This window comes from Vidua chalybeata, chromosome 1 (assembly GCF_026979565.1).
Source record: "Vidua chalybeata isolate OUT-0048 chromosome 1, bVidCha1 merged haplotype, whole genome shotgun sequence".
NCBI classification, from domain to species: domain Eukaryota; kingdom Metazoa; phylum Chordata; class Aves; order Passeriformes; family Viduidae; genus Vidua; species Vidua chalybeata.
The window spans coordinates 46097383-46114795 of NC_071530.1; the positions used below are offsets into that span (position 1 = coordinate 46097383).

General features: G+C 34.6%; 1 protein-coding gene across 5 annotated transcripts in view; it reads left to right on the forward strand.

Moving 5' to 3' along the window:
- The window catches only part of BBS9 (Bardet-Biedl syndrome 9), a 299832-nt gene that overhangs the window by 42059 nt on the left and 240360 nt on the right, over positions 1 to 17413 (forward strand). For all 5 annotated transcript variants that reach the window (XM_053949185.1, XM_053949253.1, XM_053949402.1 and 2 more), the window contains exons 11-12: positions 13529 to 13710; positions 16938 to 17014. In XM_053949185.1, coding sequence (XP_053805160.1) covers positions 13529 to 13710; positions 16938 to 17014 — 259 coding nt within the window. The remainder of the gene's footprint in view (positions 1 to 13528; positions 13711 to 16937; positions 17015 to 17413) is intronic.

Below are 17413 nucleotides of genomic sequence, written 5' to 3' on the forward strand. Positions count from 1 at the left end.
GAGCATTCTGAAACAGTTGTCTCTACAGTTCATACATGTTCATTTGTATTTTCCCCTTGGCATAATGTCTGTTACTTTTAATGTGTGACTCCAGCTTGCTGGATAAGAAAAACACTATTAGAAGCTATTTTATGTAAATCCATTGGGGCAGGAGTAGTGATTGCCTCACAAAAGCAGCTTGTGATTCCAGTGTATGCCATGCCTTACTATTTATGAATTGATTTTTCCTCTTAAAATAATATGTAATACAATATTTCTCTAGTGCAATACCAGTATGTAGAAAAAGATAATCTCAAATGTTGTAGTATATTATTAAATTCCAGTACAAACTGCTTGATTTCCGTCACATTCTCAGAAACATGGAAGAAAAAATAGAATCAAGGAGAAGCAGTTACTTAGAACATTTTTAGGTGTTTATGCACTCTAACAGTTACGTATTTTTAAGGTGTTAAATTACACTTTTTTGCCTGCTGTTAAAACCTGAATGCTCTCTGTCAGGATGTTGAAAACTTGCTTCAAAAGCTTGTGATCAGAAACTTGAACTGCAGGCAAAATTTTGAGTGCTTATCTTATTCTGGGTTTTCCCTGGATATCTCTATAACTAGTGACTGAACTGGAAGTTCAGTTCTTGTAATTGTTATAGAAGTTGTCCTTATTTTGTTGGAAGTTTATATTCTGGTTCTGCTAATGTATATTAGTTACTGTTTCTGACATATTTTTAATGTCAAAGGCACTCCTACATACTTCACACTGCCTGGATTGCTTCAGAAGTGTAACCACTTACACTGACAATTTCAATTAATTTGAACTGCTTAGGTCTTTGTCTCAGCACAAATTTATCTTCCTATGGATAAGCCTGCTTGAACAGTTATATTTTTGCATGCCCTGGGTTGTTATCCTTCAAGTTGTGGCTGTGCAAACACATTCTCACTGAAGCTGAAACTCTTGAAGAAAATGGTTTAGGTGTTCTGCCTGAGTTGATTAAAAACCCCTGAACATCATCTTACCAGATCCACAAACAGCCCCTCCCAAACCTTTCTAGAGTGGTTTGAAGAGAAGCTGCCCATATGCTGCAGCTGAAACAGCTGAAATCTAGGAAAGTTACATGAAGGAATTACAAGAATTCCTACTCTGCTCAAAATTTCAGTGTTGAAATAGTAGTTGTAAGCAGCAGTATTTGCTTTGTATCCACCATAATTACATAAGTATCTTCAGAGAATTGACTTTAAAGTCTCTTCCCTTTTTTCCTGCCCTGGAGTTTCCATTTTTCTGTTTCATGAGAGACCTCTTTTCTAAGACCTACTTTGTACCTCCACATCTCCTTTACAAAGGAAATTTTATAAGCAGTATCTCTTACAGATTATAAATGCTACGAATTTGTCACTGATCGATGCTTCTTGAGATGTGTTAAGATTTCTCTCTCTTTCTGTCTCTTTATCTTCTCACTTTTTATGAGCCCATCACAAGTAATAGTTGTTTTGTGTATCTGAATTATTCTGTCTCCATGTGCTTGACCATAAAAGGTCCTTGGAGTAGATTATATTACCTACACAACTACTTTCTATTTATTTGACACTTGGCAGAGCTGTTTCGAAGAGTACATCTTTTAATGGCTGATTGATTGCACTGAGTATTAATTACTCTGTCCTTATTGGCCTGAAACTAGAACATTATGTTAAGGTGCCTTCGGTCTGAAACAAAATAGCTTGTGTTGCCAGCCTCTGGGATATTTCTATCACAAACATCTGAAATGCCAGTGTGAGTTGAGTTTAAAGACATAGATAGAGAATAATATATACACATGTTTAGAGTTTGGATGCAGTCTCGGGAAAGGGGTTTCTGTTTTGATTACTCCCAAGTTATGAACCTGTGTTTTGCCATCGGAATGCATGAAGCCTTTGAACTGGGGACGCTTTTTTTCCTTCTGAACATTTTTAAAGTTCACTATTCTCCACTTTATTTCTTGGTTTTGTTTGTATGCAGTCTTCAAGTTATATCTGATAAGCCTGTGAATGCCAAAAGGTAGCCTGACTTTTTTCTTTTAAAATGAAATGCAAACTTGCTCAAATACCTCTTTTCTTTAAGTCAGTGTTTCATGATGTCTCTAATTTTGGTTATTTGTGCTTTTGACTGTCCACCAAGAAATTAAGTCTGGTGCAATCCATATGGCAAAAAAAATGTTGATTTTACATGGAGTTTATCAGCAGGCACAGTTCTTTCTAACAGGAAGCCAACCTCAGAATTTAGGGGATGTGTTGTGGAAAAGATATTTCTTCTGTCTCTATTCTACTGGGACTCTTAGTACTTTAGGTACCAGTTTATCAGCAAACGTAATGGTTGAATGAAGGACGTTTTCCCCTTCAGCCACATTAGAATTTGGTTAGTAATATCCAGAAGAAAAAATTTAGAGACACTGTAGTGAGGCAAAGTTTTGTTAGTTTTTGTTTCGGGGTAAGTCACCTGTTCTGAATATGGCAAATTGTGATTTAATTTCCCACATTTGACCCTGTTACTTCAAAACTTGTGGCTTTATATAGAGTTAGTTGTGCACACTGTAGTCCTGTGCAGGGCCAGGAGTTGGACTCAGTGATCCTTGTGGGTCTCTTCCAACTCAGCATTTTCTGTGATTCTGTAGTACTTGTCTGTAGGTAGTTGGATTCTTTGCATATTTAGTGCCTCTTGTTTTTAGGAGCTACATCTGGGAATTGGAATACAGTAACCAATTTTATTTTGTGATCATTTGTATCTGCCTCTATATCTGTGAGCAAGACTGTTCTTCATGGAAGAAAGATTCTTGAAAAGAATAAACCGCAAAATGATGTGTGTGCCTTGTAAAATGTGAAGTTGCTTTTATTACCTGGGGTTGACAGGTATGGACAAGTTGATGAAAGCAGCTAGAATATTTGCTTTTACTTTTATTTATTTGACAGATAAATATAATTTTACTTGGTAGTGGAACAGTGTGTTTTCTGGAGAGGAAATGTAAAGAAGTCTGGAAAGGTTTTTTATGCCAAAGTAATTTATCACCTCCAAAGAATTAGAATTTCTGAGTTTCTTAAAATATTAGATTTCCAGCACTCAACCTTTAAGCTTGAGTTAAGCTAGTAAATAGATTTTCATTATTTGAGATGGGGAAAAATAGATTTTCTTTTTTAAACAAACATAACTGTTGAAAAGTCAGGAAATAAAGTAGACTTTATATGGTCAGGATGACAAGCAGGGTTACTTAGCAAGCTTTATCCACACTTCAGCTCTTTATGAACTTCAAGTCTGCCTAGCTTTATTTGGAACAGTAATCCTATAAATATATCATTGGGTCCTACAGAATCACCACTGATTCTGTTTTGCTCAGTTTGCAATTAAGAAGTGATTTCTATCTGCAAATGGCCAGTACTGCTTTTCCAAGTATGATCACTGCAGTCTTGACTGTTGGGGTCATACCTGAACTCCTAACATTGGTACATGAACCACAAGCCCATTATGACTGTGCCAGATAGTAATATATTAATCGGCTGTCTCTTAAAAGCAGCTACCCATAGGCTATTGGTGTTAATTTTTTTACATATGCGGTTCTGTATTTGATTTTTCTGAATTAGAGACTAAAATCTATTACTTTAAGGTTGCATTGTGTAGGCTGAGATGCAGGAAATACTGCAGCTTACTGAATCACTGAAAAATTACGTTGCTATAGTAGTGTCCAGTTTTCTTACTACTTATAAGACAAAATAAAGTGAATCATTACATGTAGAATTTGTACTGTTGTTCTTGTATAAGTTTCTCCCCTTGCATGAATAATAAAGAAGCAGAGACTATTTGACTAATGAAGGGACTGAAATTTAATTTTCTATGTTGTAATCATGTTAATAAGTGTTTGAATACTGCACTGTCTCATGTGGTGCTGATAACCATGACTACTGCACTTTCCTGTCTCTTGGGATATCCCCCTTATGTTACAGTTACGGAGGTGCATTTTAAAATAGTATTTTACAATATTTTAACATACAAGTTAGTTTTAAAGACAATGTCTTCTAATTTACTAAAGCAATAGTTTCTTGATGTGTACTGAGTTATCATTTTACTCCAACTCTACTAAAAATCATTCACTAAAATGGTGAGTAGCTGCACAAAAACTTAACCCTGCTTTAACCCTGGTTGTGCAAGAATATGTGAGGAAGGGTTGGTGGGTTTTATGACTTAGTACCTTACTGTGTGTTACAATAGTCTGTTCCTATCCAGTCTCTCCCCATCAGTCTGCAGCTCGACTGCAAGGCTGAGAATTATTGGAGACTGAGACAGAGATTGTCACTACACCACCTCCAATGCACTTGAAGCATAAGCCAAATGACATATGCTGTTGCACTTCAGGATTGTCCACCAGTCTGCATTTTGAAGGGGAACACTCTGTTGAGAGAGATATTGTGTTTGTTGCATTTAAAACGAAACCCATCTTTCCCACAACACCAAACAATAGTTTTACAGTTAGTGCAGTGAATGGAGAGAATCAACCTCTTTCCTTTTTGAAAAGTGTTTAATACAATGCTCCCTTGGGATTTTCTGATTTATTAGGATTTCATAATATTAGAATGGTTGGTAAGAAATGTGTGGTTTGTATACTTACTGGTCTAATGAGGTTTAAAGTCCCTGTAGACTGTTGTTCAGGGCTTCATAGAACAAGACTTGTGTGTATGAGTAATAGCTTGAACCTGACATGCTTGTAACTTCATGGCTCTTTATCTGAATAAAATTATATAAAAAGTCTTTAATTCAGCAACCTGTCTCATTAAAGAAGAGAACATAAACAAGGGTTTAAATTATTTGTTTTGACACAGGATTAATTCCCAGATTTGAACTCATATGTAGCCCAACAGACTGATGAGTTTAATTTAAATATGGTAGGTGAATAAAAAAATTGTAGTTCACAATTCTGGTGTATAGTCATTGGTTGAAAATGTGCTTTAATAAAATGTTAGCTTCCAATATTTTTAAAAGAATATTAAAATCTGCAATCAATTTGTTAGTGAGAAAGTATTGGCCTGGTCCAAATATGAACTTGAAATTAAAACTTTTTCTGGCACAGAACTGTAGTATGTTGGGTGGTTGGATGGATATACTTTATGTAGCTGGGCTCTTCAAACAGTAGAAAGGCAACAGGAATTACAGGAATTGAATTTAACTGGAAAAAACCAGGGAAAAATATTGTAGTTGAATTAAGTATATAAAGTGTAAAAGCGCAATCACATATATGATAATAGTGGGTGGAGTCAAAATAAAACTCGCCTCATAGAATTTTTTAGCTATCCAGGTGCTTGAAAATACTTTGTTCTTCATTCCAGCCCATCTGTTATTCCTTATTATAACTGACATCACCACAGCTACCACAACTGTTAAAGAATCACTGTATAAAAATGGCAAAACTTACATATAAACCCAGCAAAACTTAGCACTTATTATACAGTTTTATGGAAAGAAAACTGCAGGAATCAAACTTTATAGTTTGTTGAAAGATTTTCCCTTTCTGTGTAATAGTACTGTAACAGAGGCAATGCCAGTTATGACGTATGGTGTATATATATATAAATTTTTATTTGAGTGTTCTGTAAGAATGTTGCCTGATCTGAGAAGTTAAATGCAGAGATTTCTAGAATCTTTCTACTTAAACAAAATTGCATTTTAAAGAAATGTTTTTAAGGAAAAAAAAAGATTACATCTGTTTTTCTCATTGCTGATTTGCCACTGGATTTTTGAGAGATGGCAGTAGAAAATATCTCTTAATTTTCTCTATTAAGAGAGAAAATTTCTCTCTTTTGAAGAGATAAATTTAATATGTGTATCCTAGCCACAAAATATGAATGTGATTGTATTTCTTTTACATTAGTAGGATTCTGATCCTGAAAAAGACACAGATGTGCCCCATACTATGTCCAGCATATACTGTGATTCAGGACTGGTTTTCTAGCAAGCTAGCTTCAAATGGTGTTCAAATATTGCCAGTTCTCCTAATTTTATTGCATGTCACTTACTTGCTTTTTCAAAAAACCTACTTTTTACAGTCACATGATTTTGTAAGGGTTTCAACTTTAGAATAACTCTTAAAATATTCCTATCTTCATGGTACTAGAGAAAACCTTAAAAGTGGAGACTCTCAAGAACAAGAAGGCAAGTAACACCCCTGTAATATTTTAAATAAGATCCTTGTGTTTAAACAAAGATCATGTGTTTTTTTTTTTTTTTTTTGGCTAACCCACTACTTGTGTGTGCCAGTTGTTGTGACAGAGTGGACTATTACTTGTATCAGGTTCTGAACTCTAAGTTTTGGAGCTGATTATTGAGCAATGGCTTGGAGTTTATGGATGTATTCTGACACTCTACCCATGGATGTGCTGGATGTCTTGTTTGAAAAACAGTTTTATGAAAAGTTTCAATCTGTTGATTTTGAATGTCTTGATTACTATTAGTAACCTGAAAGACATTTTTTGTACAAGGAGGAGCACATGGGACATTTATGTCAAGCTATGCAACTGAGAGGCAGCAAGCAGTGCAAAGTGCTAGAGATGCTTGGAAGAAGCAGTTTTGTTCTTTGCCAGACAGGGTGAGGACACAATTATAAATATTGTTAAAACTAATGGTAGAAAGTGTACATGCTTTTTCCTTTCTGAAATGCTGATGAATTTTGAAACTTGCAACAACTATGAGGCGAAAGAAATGTAAACTAATTTGAGTGTTTTAAAAGTTATGTAATTCTTCAAGCTTTCAGAATAAATCTGTTTTAAAGACACATGATTATTTTTGTTAACCTCTTTATAATCTGTGCATGGTCTAATTTTCCTTGTGTACCTCCCAGTATTATCTTATAGGAAGCTAACCATTAGGAATAGACTTTATCTAAAATGATAAACTTACTAGAGTGTAGATTTTATCAGTGAAGCTCCTTGCATCTCTTTTATGTCAGAAGCAGAGATCCCAGAGGCCTCTCCAACTTGCCTGTATTGACATGGACACTCACTGTCTTGAAGTGGGAGAAGAGAAGGCTTAGAGGAAGGATAAAGTTTGAGGCTCTCCATGTCATAAATTCACAATGGCATAGCTGTTAGTAGAGCCTTTGAAAGCTGTTATATACCTGTCTGCCTGTGAGGGACCTTGGGCATGAAACAGATTGTAGGTTTCACATGAAGGAAGTGCAAATGCAAAAATACACTCTAAGAGAGAGTGAAGCAAGGAGATGTTTTAAATGCATCACAGCTGGCCCTATTTTTTTTCTTGTTGCTGATGCTGGTACTGTCACAGAAATCACAATGCAATTTCTCTTGTTTTTTGTTATTTAGAGCTCTGACATATAGGCTGCACTCTTACTAAAGTAATCTGATTTGCTTGTCAATCCTCATGTTTATTTTCAATTCTGCTTATGCCACTAAGTGTCTTAGATATGGAACTATGATACTAAGAGATCCAATATGTAAATTATGGATTTGTCCTTGAATACATTATACTTTCAGTGCTCTTTATATTTTTTTTGCTTAAAGCAAGAACATATATTTCTGGAGGCCTGTGTCATCACCCGGAATATTATGTTTTTATTCTACTTGGTGAAAAATACTAATTTTACTTTAAAACTGCATTTTGGGTAGCTATCTGCTGTAATTTTTGAATAAAACTTTTGTTACTTCGAAATAGTTTTGATTTTATATTTAAAACAACAAGAAACAAAGTTGGTAATCCTTCAGATAAAATTCTGCATTTTGTATGCAGCTTGTAGCATGAGCTGAAATTTCATGCCTAGCCTGCCGGTATTAGTTCGTGTGTGGTGTGCGTGTTCATTGCCTGGAAGGACCAGAAGGTTGTCTCGTGCAGGGATGTCTGTCCCAGGGCATTCACTGTTTAATATTAGCCTAGTAAGATTCCCTTGTGCCAAGGAAATAACTGTTAAGCTGTTATACAGACCCTGGGAAAAAAACCCCACACCTGCTTCACATAACGCGACGTGGTAGCTCTCAGGGCTCACCTGTATGAAAGCTCTGCTGCCCCGCAGGTGGCAGTAGTGCTCTGGCAGAAAGGACTCCCGGCCCAAACTCCTGGGAGTAGTGCTTGGTTTTAAGTTGGCAGTAAAAGTAAAAACAGTCAATTTCCTTCTCTTTTCCTATTTTTCTTTTTCTTTTGTTCTTTTTTTGTTTTGTTTGATGGAAAATACTCCTTTTTGTTTGGTTGCTGGACGGCATTTTAGGCAAAGCGTCTTTTTCAAAGCGAAAACTGCACAAGGAGAACTACAAAAGCTAAAGCCTGGTGAGAGTTTGTTCTGGTGCTGGCTACTTTGTTGTTTTGCTGTGTAGTGTTGCCATGTAAAGTTGCTTGTGGAGATGTCTTCACTCACAAGTAGGGAGCAAAAGTACTCATATAGGACCTGAAAGGTGGAGAATTCTTCAGCTATTTAAAATGGTCGCATTCAGGTTTTACTCAGTTCTGGCTCTCTGCATTTCAGTGTTTACAAGGGGGAATAATTGTTAACCTGTTGTTCTAGTAACAACTCCTATTTTTTTACCTACTTTTCCATTGGTTATCAAGATGAAATCATGTTTCATTTCCCTCTTGTTCTTGCATGTAATTCATAATTTTTTAAACTAGATTAGTATCTGGTATTCTGTTAAGTTCAGCCATCCTTAGGTATCATGCAAATGGGAAAGATGAAGAGTGCTTTTCTGTAAATCAACCACTTTATGCTATTTATATAATTACATATTGTTAAATAATTATATTTGAGCACTATATTTACATTATTTGTTTGCATGCCCTCTGCAGAGTGTGCAAAGCATATTAAACATATAATATAAATAGTTTAAAAAGAATTTTAATTTTTGAGAGTAATTAGATTGTCAGTTTTCATGTGTAATAGCAGAATGGGGAAGGCTTACACATATGAGTGTTACTTCTAATGTAAGATGAACTGAGATTTTTTTACTGAGGAAAGCATTTTAAAGAAGTCTCAGAGTGCTCCACAGATGTGCAGGACACTTAGGTATCAGTAGTAGCTTGCATTGAGTCACACTGAATGTACTTGGAATATTCAGCTGTGGGGATACTTGAGATTTTGGAGTGTGTGTTTAATAAGAGTTAGATGGGCTTTTTACTTTTATTCCCATTAGTTCATGCTAGAAAATTCTTACGGTTAGTTACTCCTAGGCTGATCTTCCTTTAGTGTTTTATCAAATACTTCACATAGTTACAGCTTAAAATGACGCTGAAATGGTAGTGAACTTAGAATAATATAGGTTTTCAAAAGCACTAAACTAAAAGTGCTATTGAGGTATGCTCTTGCCTATAATTACCTCAAAGGGTGGTAAAATGAGGAGAGAAATGGATTCAAAATGCTTGAGCACAATTCCAGGAATTAGTTTCCTAATTTAGTAGTTTTTAAATAATACATTATCGATAAGGAACAGAAAGTAGTATTGCAGAGAATCTTGTTTTCTAAAATAGTTGGTTTGAGTAATAGCAATTAAGACTACTTCGGAAATTGAAGTAGAAATTTTATGAGCTATTATAAATAATTAAAGCTGCAAATGGTGTCAATAACCAGACCTTGTCCTGAGAGTTGTACAAAGCTTAGTATGTGTTGTTCAAGTAAAACTCAGAACTACAGATTCAACTTCTAAATCAATTGTTTGAGTGATCAGTTTGGTATTATATAACTGGAAACATGCAAAGCATATTAATTTCTTCAAGAACTATGTTATGAGCAATTTGTTTAGTAAGAGAAGACCTACAAAAAGCATATGCCATTATTATTACCCAGAATCCAATAAAAGATAGTTTTTCAAATTATTACCATATGTGTGTAGGAGCTGCTTTGTACTGTAAAGTTATTTTAGATATCAGAAAAAATTGTTTTATACTTTGAGTTCCTCACTGTTAAAATGTCCCTTTAGATTTACTATTACTCTGACTATTGTGTGATGCATAGTAAAAAAAGAATAGCTTTCAATAAAAGAAATTTAACAAGTACTTGAAATTCCAGATTGTATGCAAAATGTGCTAAATGAAGAAATGGTATTTGCAGGGATATTGTGTGAGAGCAGTAGCTGTGGGGAAAGTTCTATAAAACTGTTAAATACACTTCCCCTCCCCCTGCTGTCCTTAACCACTGTTAAAAAAAGATTGAGAAAATAATGCAATTTTGGCTGGCTGACAAACATTCCAACAGAGAAATGAATGTATTATAAAAAAATATTAGAACTGCTTACCCATATTTTTCTTATTGTTTCTATTGATGTGCAAATTCATGGACTGTTTTTGGCAAGGAAAGATTACTGAGAAAGGCTTTTTTTATACTTAGGTATGTTTCATGTTGAACAATCTTCTTGGGACCCAGCAGAACACTGACTAAAACAAAGGAAAAGTATAATTTGTAATGCTGCTTTCTTAAACTAATGCTTTTGTCTCTGAGATAATGTAGACTTCAAGGGTGTCATGACTATCAGGAAAGCTGGTTGAAATGAGTTCATTTTAAGGTGGAGTTTCTGAATGTGCATTCTGTAATGCTGACTCAGGAGTTAAGCCAAGCATAATTTACATAGGTAAATCACCTCATTAATTTAAATGGATCTCATTTGATAGACTGATTAGCTGCAGATAACTGTCAGCTTAATTGTGTATAGGAAGGGCTGTATTTACAAACCCCTTTTGAATGTATTATACCTTAGTAGTATATCATCAAAGATTTATTGCTAACTTTGTAGTGATATTTCTTCATGCCCTTTTGATTTACATTCACATGTCCTCATGGATCTTTCCTTATTAGATTAACAGATGTATACTTTTGGGAAAAAATGTTAAGATTGTCCAAAGCCGTTGCTGGGCAATTCTAGAAATTGTCTTGTTTTCAGAAGTTTTCTTTATCCAGTTGTAGAAAAAACTCCTGATGCTGTTTCTCTTGTTGTGCCCCCCACCTCTTAAAAAAAAAAAAAAGGTCATTATTTACTATAATTTGATAGCAAAGAGTGGGGCAGTGCATTTGGTAGCATGCACTGCCTCAACAATGTCCCAGTTTTAAAGACTTGGCTGCACCCCTGACTAATATGGCAAAGCTCCTTGCAAACGTTTGGCACGTGTTGATGAAATCCTGCACATTGGGTGTAATTTGCATGCTTGCTAAGATTGTCTTGAGGTGCAAGTATTCATAATAGTCTGTCTCCTAGCATTTCTCATATTAGAGAACTCAGATTTGTCCCAATGTATTTGTTTCATGTGCCATCCAGAATTCTATAAGCACAGGTTTGTGTTGTACAAAGCTTTTTGGACACAAGAAAATTAGGATGGGTAGTTCTTCATGTAATTAAAAAAACAGACCCAATCCTGAGCAAAGGAATCAACAACAAATATCCAAGTAGTGAGAGAAACCAAGACTCATGCTTAGTTCCAGTTCCTGCTGATAGTTTACAGTTTGTCAGAATGTCCCTTTAGGATGCAAGCTCCAAGCTCACAGGTCACAAAAAGGTCATGACATTCACAGGATGGCTGCTAGCACAGGTACTGGATATGTAAGTTGAAACTTGGTATTAAGTCTTCCACTTATTTTTCTTTGAGTATTTGTTGGGGGAGTCTTGACATCTCCAGCCTTATGGTGCTCACAAAGACAAGGCATCTCCAGCCTTGTGGTGCTCCTCTTACCTTTTTGGTAGGGAGTGCTGAAAAATTGCATGTTAAAAGTTGCAGTGATAGATGGAAGCTTTTCTGTAGCAGTAAGCAGTAGTCCCAAAAAAGAAGACTGTTTCTGTTTAAGATGAGCTTATATGCTAGATACGGGGAACATTGTGCTTGAGCTCTTTAATGTGTGTTCTGTTCCAGAAGGCAATTCAGATTTGCGTGTTCCAGCCTCAGTGAAGGGCTGACTGGAAGTACCTGTTGTCCAAAAAACCCTCACAAGCAGTTTCCATACATTCATAATTCAACAAAGAGATTTATTTCTTTCGCTTTCTGTAGAAAGAGAAAGCTTAAACTTACTTACAGCAATTTGTATAGTGCCTAGTAGGGTCTTCATTCCTGTGTGCTGTTATAACTACACAAAGTTCAGATGATCTCAGTTACAGCATAGTTTTTCCAGATTATTTGATTGCAGCTGTATAACCACCACTGGAATTGTGGCCTTAGTGTGCTATAAAAAGACATTTTGAACAGTACAAGTGGACCATCAGTGATCAAAATTAATCTGTGACATCTGTTAGCTTTTGTAATTACTATTACCATGGAAAATTTTGGATTGAGGTTTTCTATCTGTGTGTCCTGGAGCCATGCTTCAAGACTGTGTAGGAAACCAGAGAGAATTCTATTTCTTTTACATAGCTATCTGCCTTTTTATTGTACCAGAGGAGGCCTTTGAAAGGTATCAGTATGTGTAAGTTAAAAGGATTTTTGTTAATTCTTTATGAATTATAGCTTGAATTCTTACATAAATTCAGTATCCTACAAGGGTTTACTTAGTGTGATAGTGAAATAGGTCTTCTTGTCCAAGTCACTTCTTATATCTAAGAATTACTTTTGATCTATCTTTGCTTTTTATGCCAGTTGTGTTTGATGCAAAGGCAGTATCTGCTGTAAGGTATTCTAAGGGTGGAGTAAGAGTAAACTACTGGCATGAATGTGTAATTCTGTGATTATGAAAGAGAATACAGGCTTTTAATTTAATTAAAAGTAGGCATTTTAAAAAATGGGAGAGTTTATACTCTTAGCATTTTCTGTTAACTTCTATGCTGGTTTTTACTGTTCAGTTTCTCTTCTGTTAGGAGTAAGCTTCAAATTAAGCAAAATGCTGGCAGTAGTCCCTATTGTCTCATAGTTTTTTAAATACTTTCCTAAATCTTGCATTTGCATTATACAGATCTGATAAGCAAAACTAGTGAGATTTTTGTAGGAGCAATGAGGTACTTTTCCCTTGAGAGAAAAGAGACTATAGTGTAGCTAATAAAACACTCACTTGTATTGATTCAGAGGAGTGTAAGGGGAATGCTCTGGATCTGTGTGGTTTCCTTTCAGATGGATACTGCAGGGAAGAGCCAGCCTGGGTTTGATGCCAGACCAGTAGCTGTAATAGCAGCCAAAGGATTGGTTAGGGGAGCTATTAATACCATCAAAGCCCTAAAGCTGTCTTCTTTGTGAGGATCTTCCATCTGTTCATGATTTCTTCTAACCTCTCTCTTCCCTTCCCCTTCCCCTCTCACAGATTCCTTTCCCTGCATAGTAATCTAAATATTCATGCAACTTCAAAAGACTTAGATGAATAAATAGGTTACAACTGCCCAGTCCATTCAGCTTGTTTGTTCTGATGCTTTCCATTACCTCTCCTGGTTGTACAGATTCACAGATTCTGAGGGCCCTTTAGTCATCTAAGACAAATCCATTCTTAGGTATAATTGCACTAAGTGGGAGTAATATTAATGAAGATGTCTTATTTAAGGAACAAATATTATTATTAACATTAATGCTTCTGTGATTCTTCCCAATTTCTTAGTAAGCTTTATTTATTTATTTTTTTTTTTTGCAGAGACTTGAAGGGTGTTATAGTCACTCTGAGTGATGATGGGCATCTTCAATGTTCATACCTTGGAACTGATCCTTCACTCTTCCAGGCTCCTAAGGTTGATTCTAGGGAAATAAACTATGAAGAAATAAATGCTGAAATGAAAGAGCTTCAGAAAATCATCAGGGAGGCCACAAAAACACAAGGTATACTTCTTTCTTGTTCTGTATTTTTACATACCCTTATCCACCTGACTTTCCTTTTAGCATTTTAAAATATTTTATTTTCAGACTTTACCCATAGTTACATTTATGTAGAAAACTTAGTATTTAAGAAAAATAAATAAAACCTAGTTGGTAAATCCTTTGTATAAAGGGTTTTTTCTTCTTATTTTCATAATGCTGTTGGAAGGTTAAAGTTATTTACATCAGGTTGTAGATAATTCTTACTAGTGCAAGGGTTCAGAATAAAAACTAACAGTGCATGGACTACATAAAGGCAAGAAGACTTGAAGAATTTCAACAATCTGATGTAGTTAGGCTTGAGAGAGAGTAAAAATATTGCCAATTTCTGTTTATTAATACAAATGACTATTTAAGTTATGTAATTAACAAAAAATTACCTTTTTAAAAGCAACCTTTCTGTTGGTTTGACTATTCAAAATCATATTTGTAGAACACAGTGACATATTTGATGATAAATTCTGGAATTTATATACATTGCTTATAACTTCCATTGATTTTATTCAAGTAAGGGCACATAGTTTCTACAGAGTTCCATCAAAGTTTATGTTTTCATAACTGTGTTTTTAAACAGCCTGGCTTGCACAGGGAATAAGAAGGATGTGATTTTACAGGAAGCTATGGAAACATCATCAACAAATAGAAAGAACAAAATAATTTTTTTTTCTTGATGATAGATAGCATGTTCATAAAATGTATTAAACAAATAGTAATGGTTTTCTATGTGAAAAAAAAAGTGAAACCTTGCAGTTGAAATTCCTAGAATTATGTATCTGCAGGCATGAGTTTGTTTCTACAACACAAAGATGTTCTTTGTTTTGAAATTACGTGTAATTTCATCCATTATCATGGTAGACTTATACCAGGATTTTAATTTTCCGAATCCCGTAATGTGTTATTTAAGCATATAGATGTGGATAAATTCCACTGATATTTACCACAGTCCGTCCTTATGTATATCTGACAATTTTGTCTGTCTATCATAACCAAAGGAAAGAAAAGCATGACGTAAAGAACAAGTTGACAAATTTGAAGTGAATTAACTTCAGCTTGTTAGTTTCTACATGTTGTCTGGAAAATCTAAGGAGAGAGAAAGGAACTGTAGCTGTCCTTTTAAAATTTTATAATAACTGTCATGAATGATAAATTTACTATGAATATTTTTTATTTTTTTACCATTCTTTTTTCCTTAATTCCTTTTCTTCCTCAATTTGTGTAATCTGATCTAAATGGTGTTTTCAGATGAGGTTTTATGGATGCTCGTTTTGTTGTCGGGAGACGTCCTAATGATGTGTTTGGCTTTCTTTAACTGGATGTAAAACTTGTATGAGAACATCTTTATACAATCAAACATTTTACTTATGAAGAATACCTGTCAATTTTGGATGTTTTGGCTTTGTTTCATTTCGACTTTTTTTCCTGAAAACTTTAGCTTGAACCTTGGTTGCAGTTAAGTTACTCCTAAGCACAATTTTTAAGATGCCCCGTTGATTTTCTTGTCTTTTGAATTTGTGCTTGTGCAGTCAGAGCTTGTGTTGTTTTGAAAATATCTCCCCTTATATGGAAATAATTTTTCTTTGTTTCGTTTTGACTTTCAAATGTGGAAGGTATTTAGAATTAGGTCATCGTATTAAAAAAACCTTAGAGTAGTTATTTCCATAAATGTCTTGTATTTCTGTCCAGTGCTGACCATTAAACTGTTGAACTTAGGCTGTTTTATACATTTCAAAGGATAAGGATTTACAGTATAAACTGATTAAATATTTTAAAATCTTAACTGTTATACTAACTTAAATCTAATGTTACTTGCATCAGTGTGGGTGACATAAGTGATTAAAGGTGTTTTGGCTCAGTTTAATAGTAACAAAAAGCTGATACTTATATGTAAACTTTGATTGTAATCTCTGTTGTACTTCTAATAGAAAAATGACTGTATGACAGAGGTTGCAACACTGTTAGCTTGAAGAAGCAACCAGAAGAGAAATGGTTAAGAAGGGATAGAAAAAGAATGGACCCTGCTGAGCTATATGTAATTGGCAGGACCAGTTCTTTGCAATTGTGGCAGCATGAAACAAATCCAAACTTCTTTTCTAAGTGGTATTGGAGAAATGTGTTTAGGTTTTGCTTTTCTCTCTTGTAGTTAAAGGAGTCATTTCTCTTTGAGCACAAGAAAATACTTATTTTCTGTCTTCATCAAAATATTTCTCTTGACCTTCTTGTTAGAAAGAGATAATGTGCTGTCTACTAGTTCTAGGTAATTTTCAGGATTCTGTAATAAAATTCTTGCAGCTTTCTGGATGTGCTCATGCTCTCAGTTATTCAATTAATATGTTAATTGCCCCTTTACATCAACTCTTTACTCATTATTTTAGGAACTATATCTTTCCTGTTCAGATTTTTCATTTTCCAATATATTTAGTATGTTAAAAAATAGAAGTGCTTTTCAGAAAAATGCAAATACCCTAGAGCTATACTTCTGGACTCTTAAGAGATTATGTAGTTCCTCAATGTTTTTAAGACTTTAATTTTTATAATTTTATTTTTGCATGTGTGAATTGGCATAAGGTTTTGTGTTATGGATTTTAGCGAGTTTGTAGCATTCTTTTGTCTTGTATGTTGACAGTCCTAGAAGTCATCTGGTGACATATTTTAGTCAAACCACATGTAATGGTCTATACATAAACCTTTGATATACCTCCTAATGCAGAGGAATTTGCTGAAGATTAGACTGTTAGACACAGAATCTTTCTTTGTTTAACATATTCACTATCAAATTATTTAGATGAAAGTGTCATGAGATGTGTGGTTATTTTGGAGGTAGTTAGTCATTGTATATTGGCATACGCATGTGAGGACAAAAGTTTAAAAATACCTTACAACCTCTAAAGATCATGAGTGTTAGGTGTAAAATCTTGTTATAGAATGCATCAATATCTTTTTTTCATACATAAATCAGAAACCCAGAATGAGATCGAGAATTTAGATTGTCTGTAGAAATCTAATGAAATTGTGAAGCTTTTTTTGGAAGTTTCCAAAATCATACACATTGCTGTTTTTTTTCTTTACACTAGTAGATGTAGAGATCTAACTTTGAGACTTGATGCTGTTGAAATAGTGTTGTTTTTAGGAATGTAGCTGAATGTTTCTTAAAGGAGAACTGATTTGCTTCTGTTTTTTTCTTTTTCTTTCAGATATTTTGCCTGAATCTGAAAAACAGAGAGATGTAACTGTCACAGCAGAAGTTTCACCTGATTTGGATGAAGAATCTGTATGTACCTGTATAAAAAGGAAATTACTCTGAAAAAAACAGTTGATTTCAGATGAGTAAATAATGACTGATCATGCATAGTGATTACAGTTTACATTTGTGTGACTGAGCTTCATGGCCACAGTTTTCCATCAATTTGTACCCACTTTTATTAAAGATTTTAACTAGAATTATTAAAATTATTTGTCTTCCATCTGGGAGACCATTGGATTCTTAGCTAAGCAAATATAAATGAACAAGAACTTAGGGTGTGGAATAACTTTGTAGTGGTGGGCTGTTTTAAACATTTGGGCAAACAGTCCAAGTGTCACCCTTAGACCTTTCAAAGACAGAATACTCAAACCACTCAAGCTTGGTGGTTATATTGTAAGAAAGAATCTTTCTCCAACAAGCTGTCAT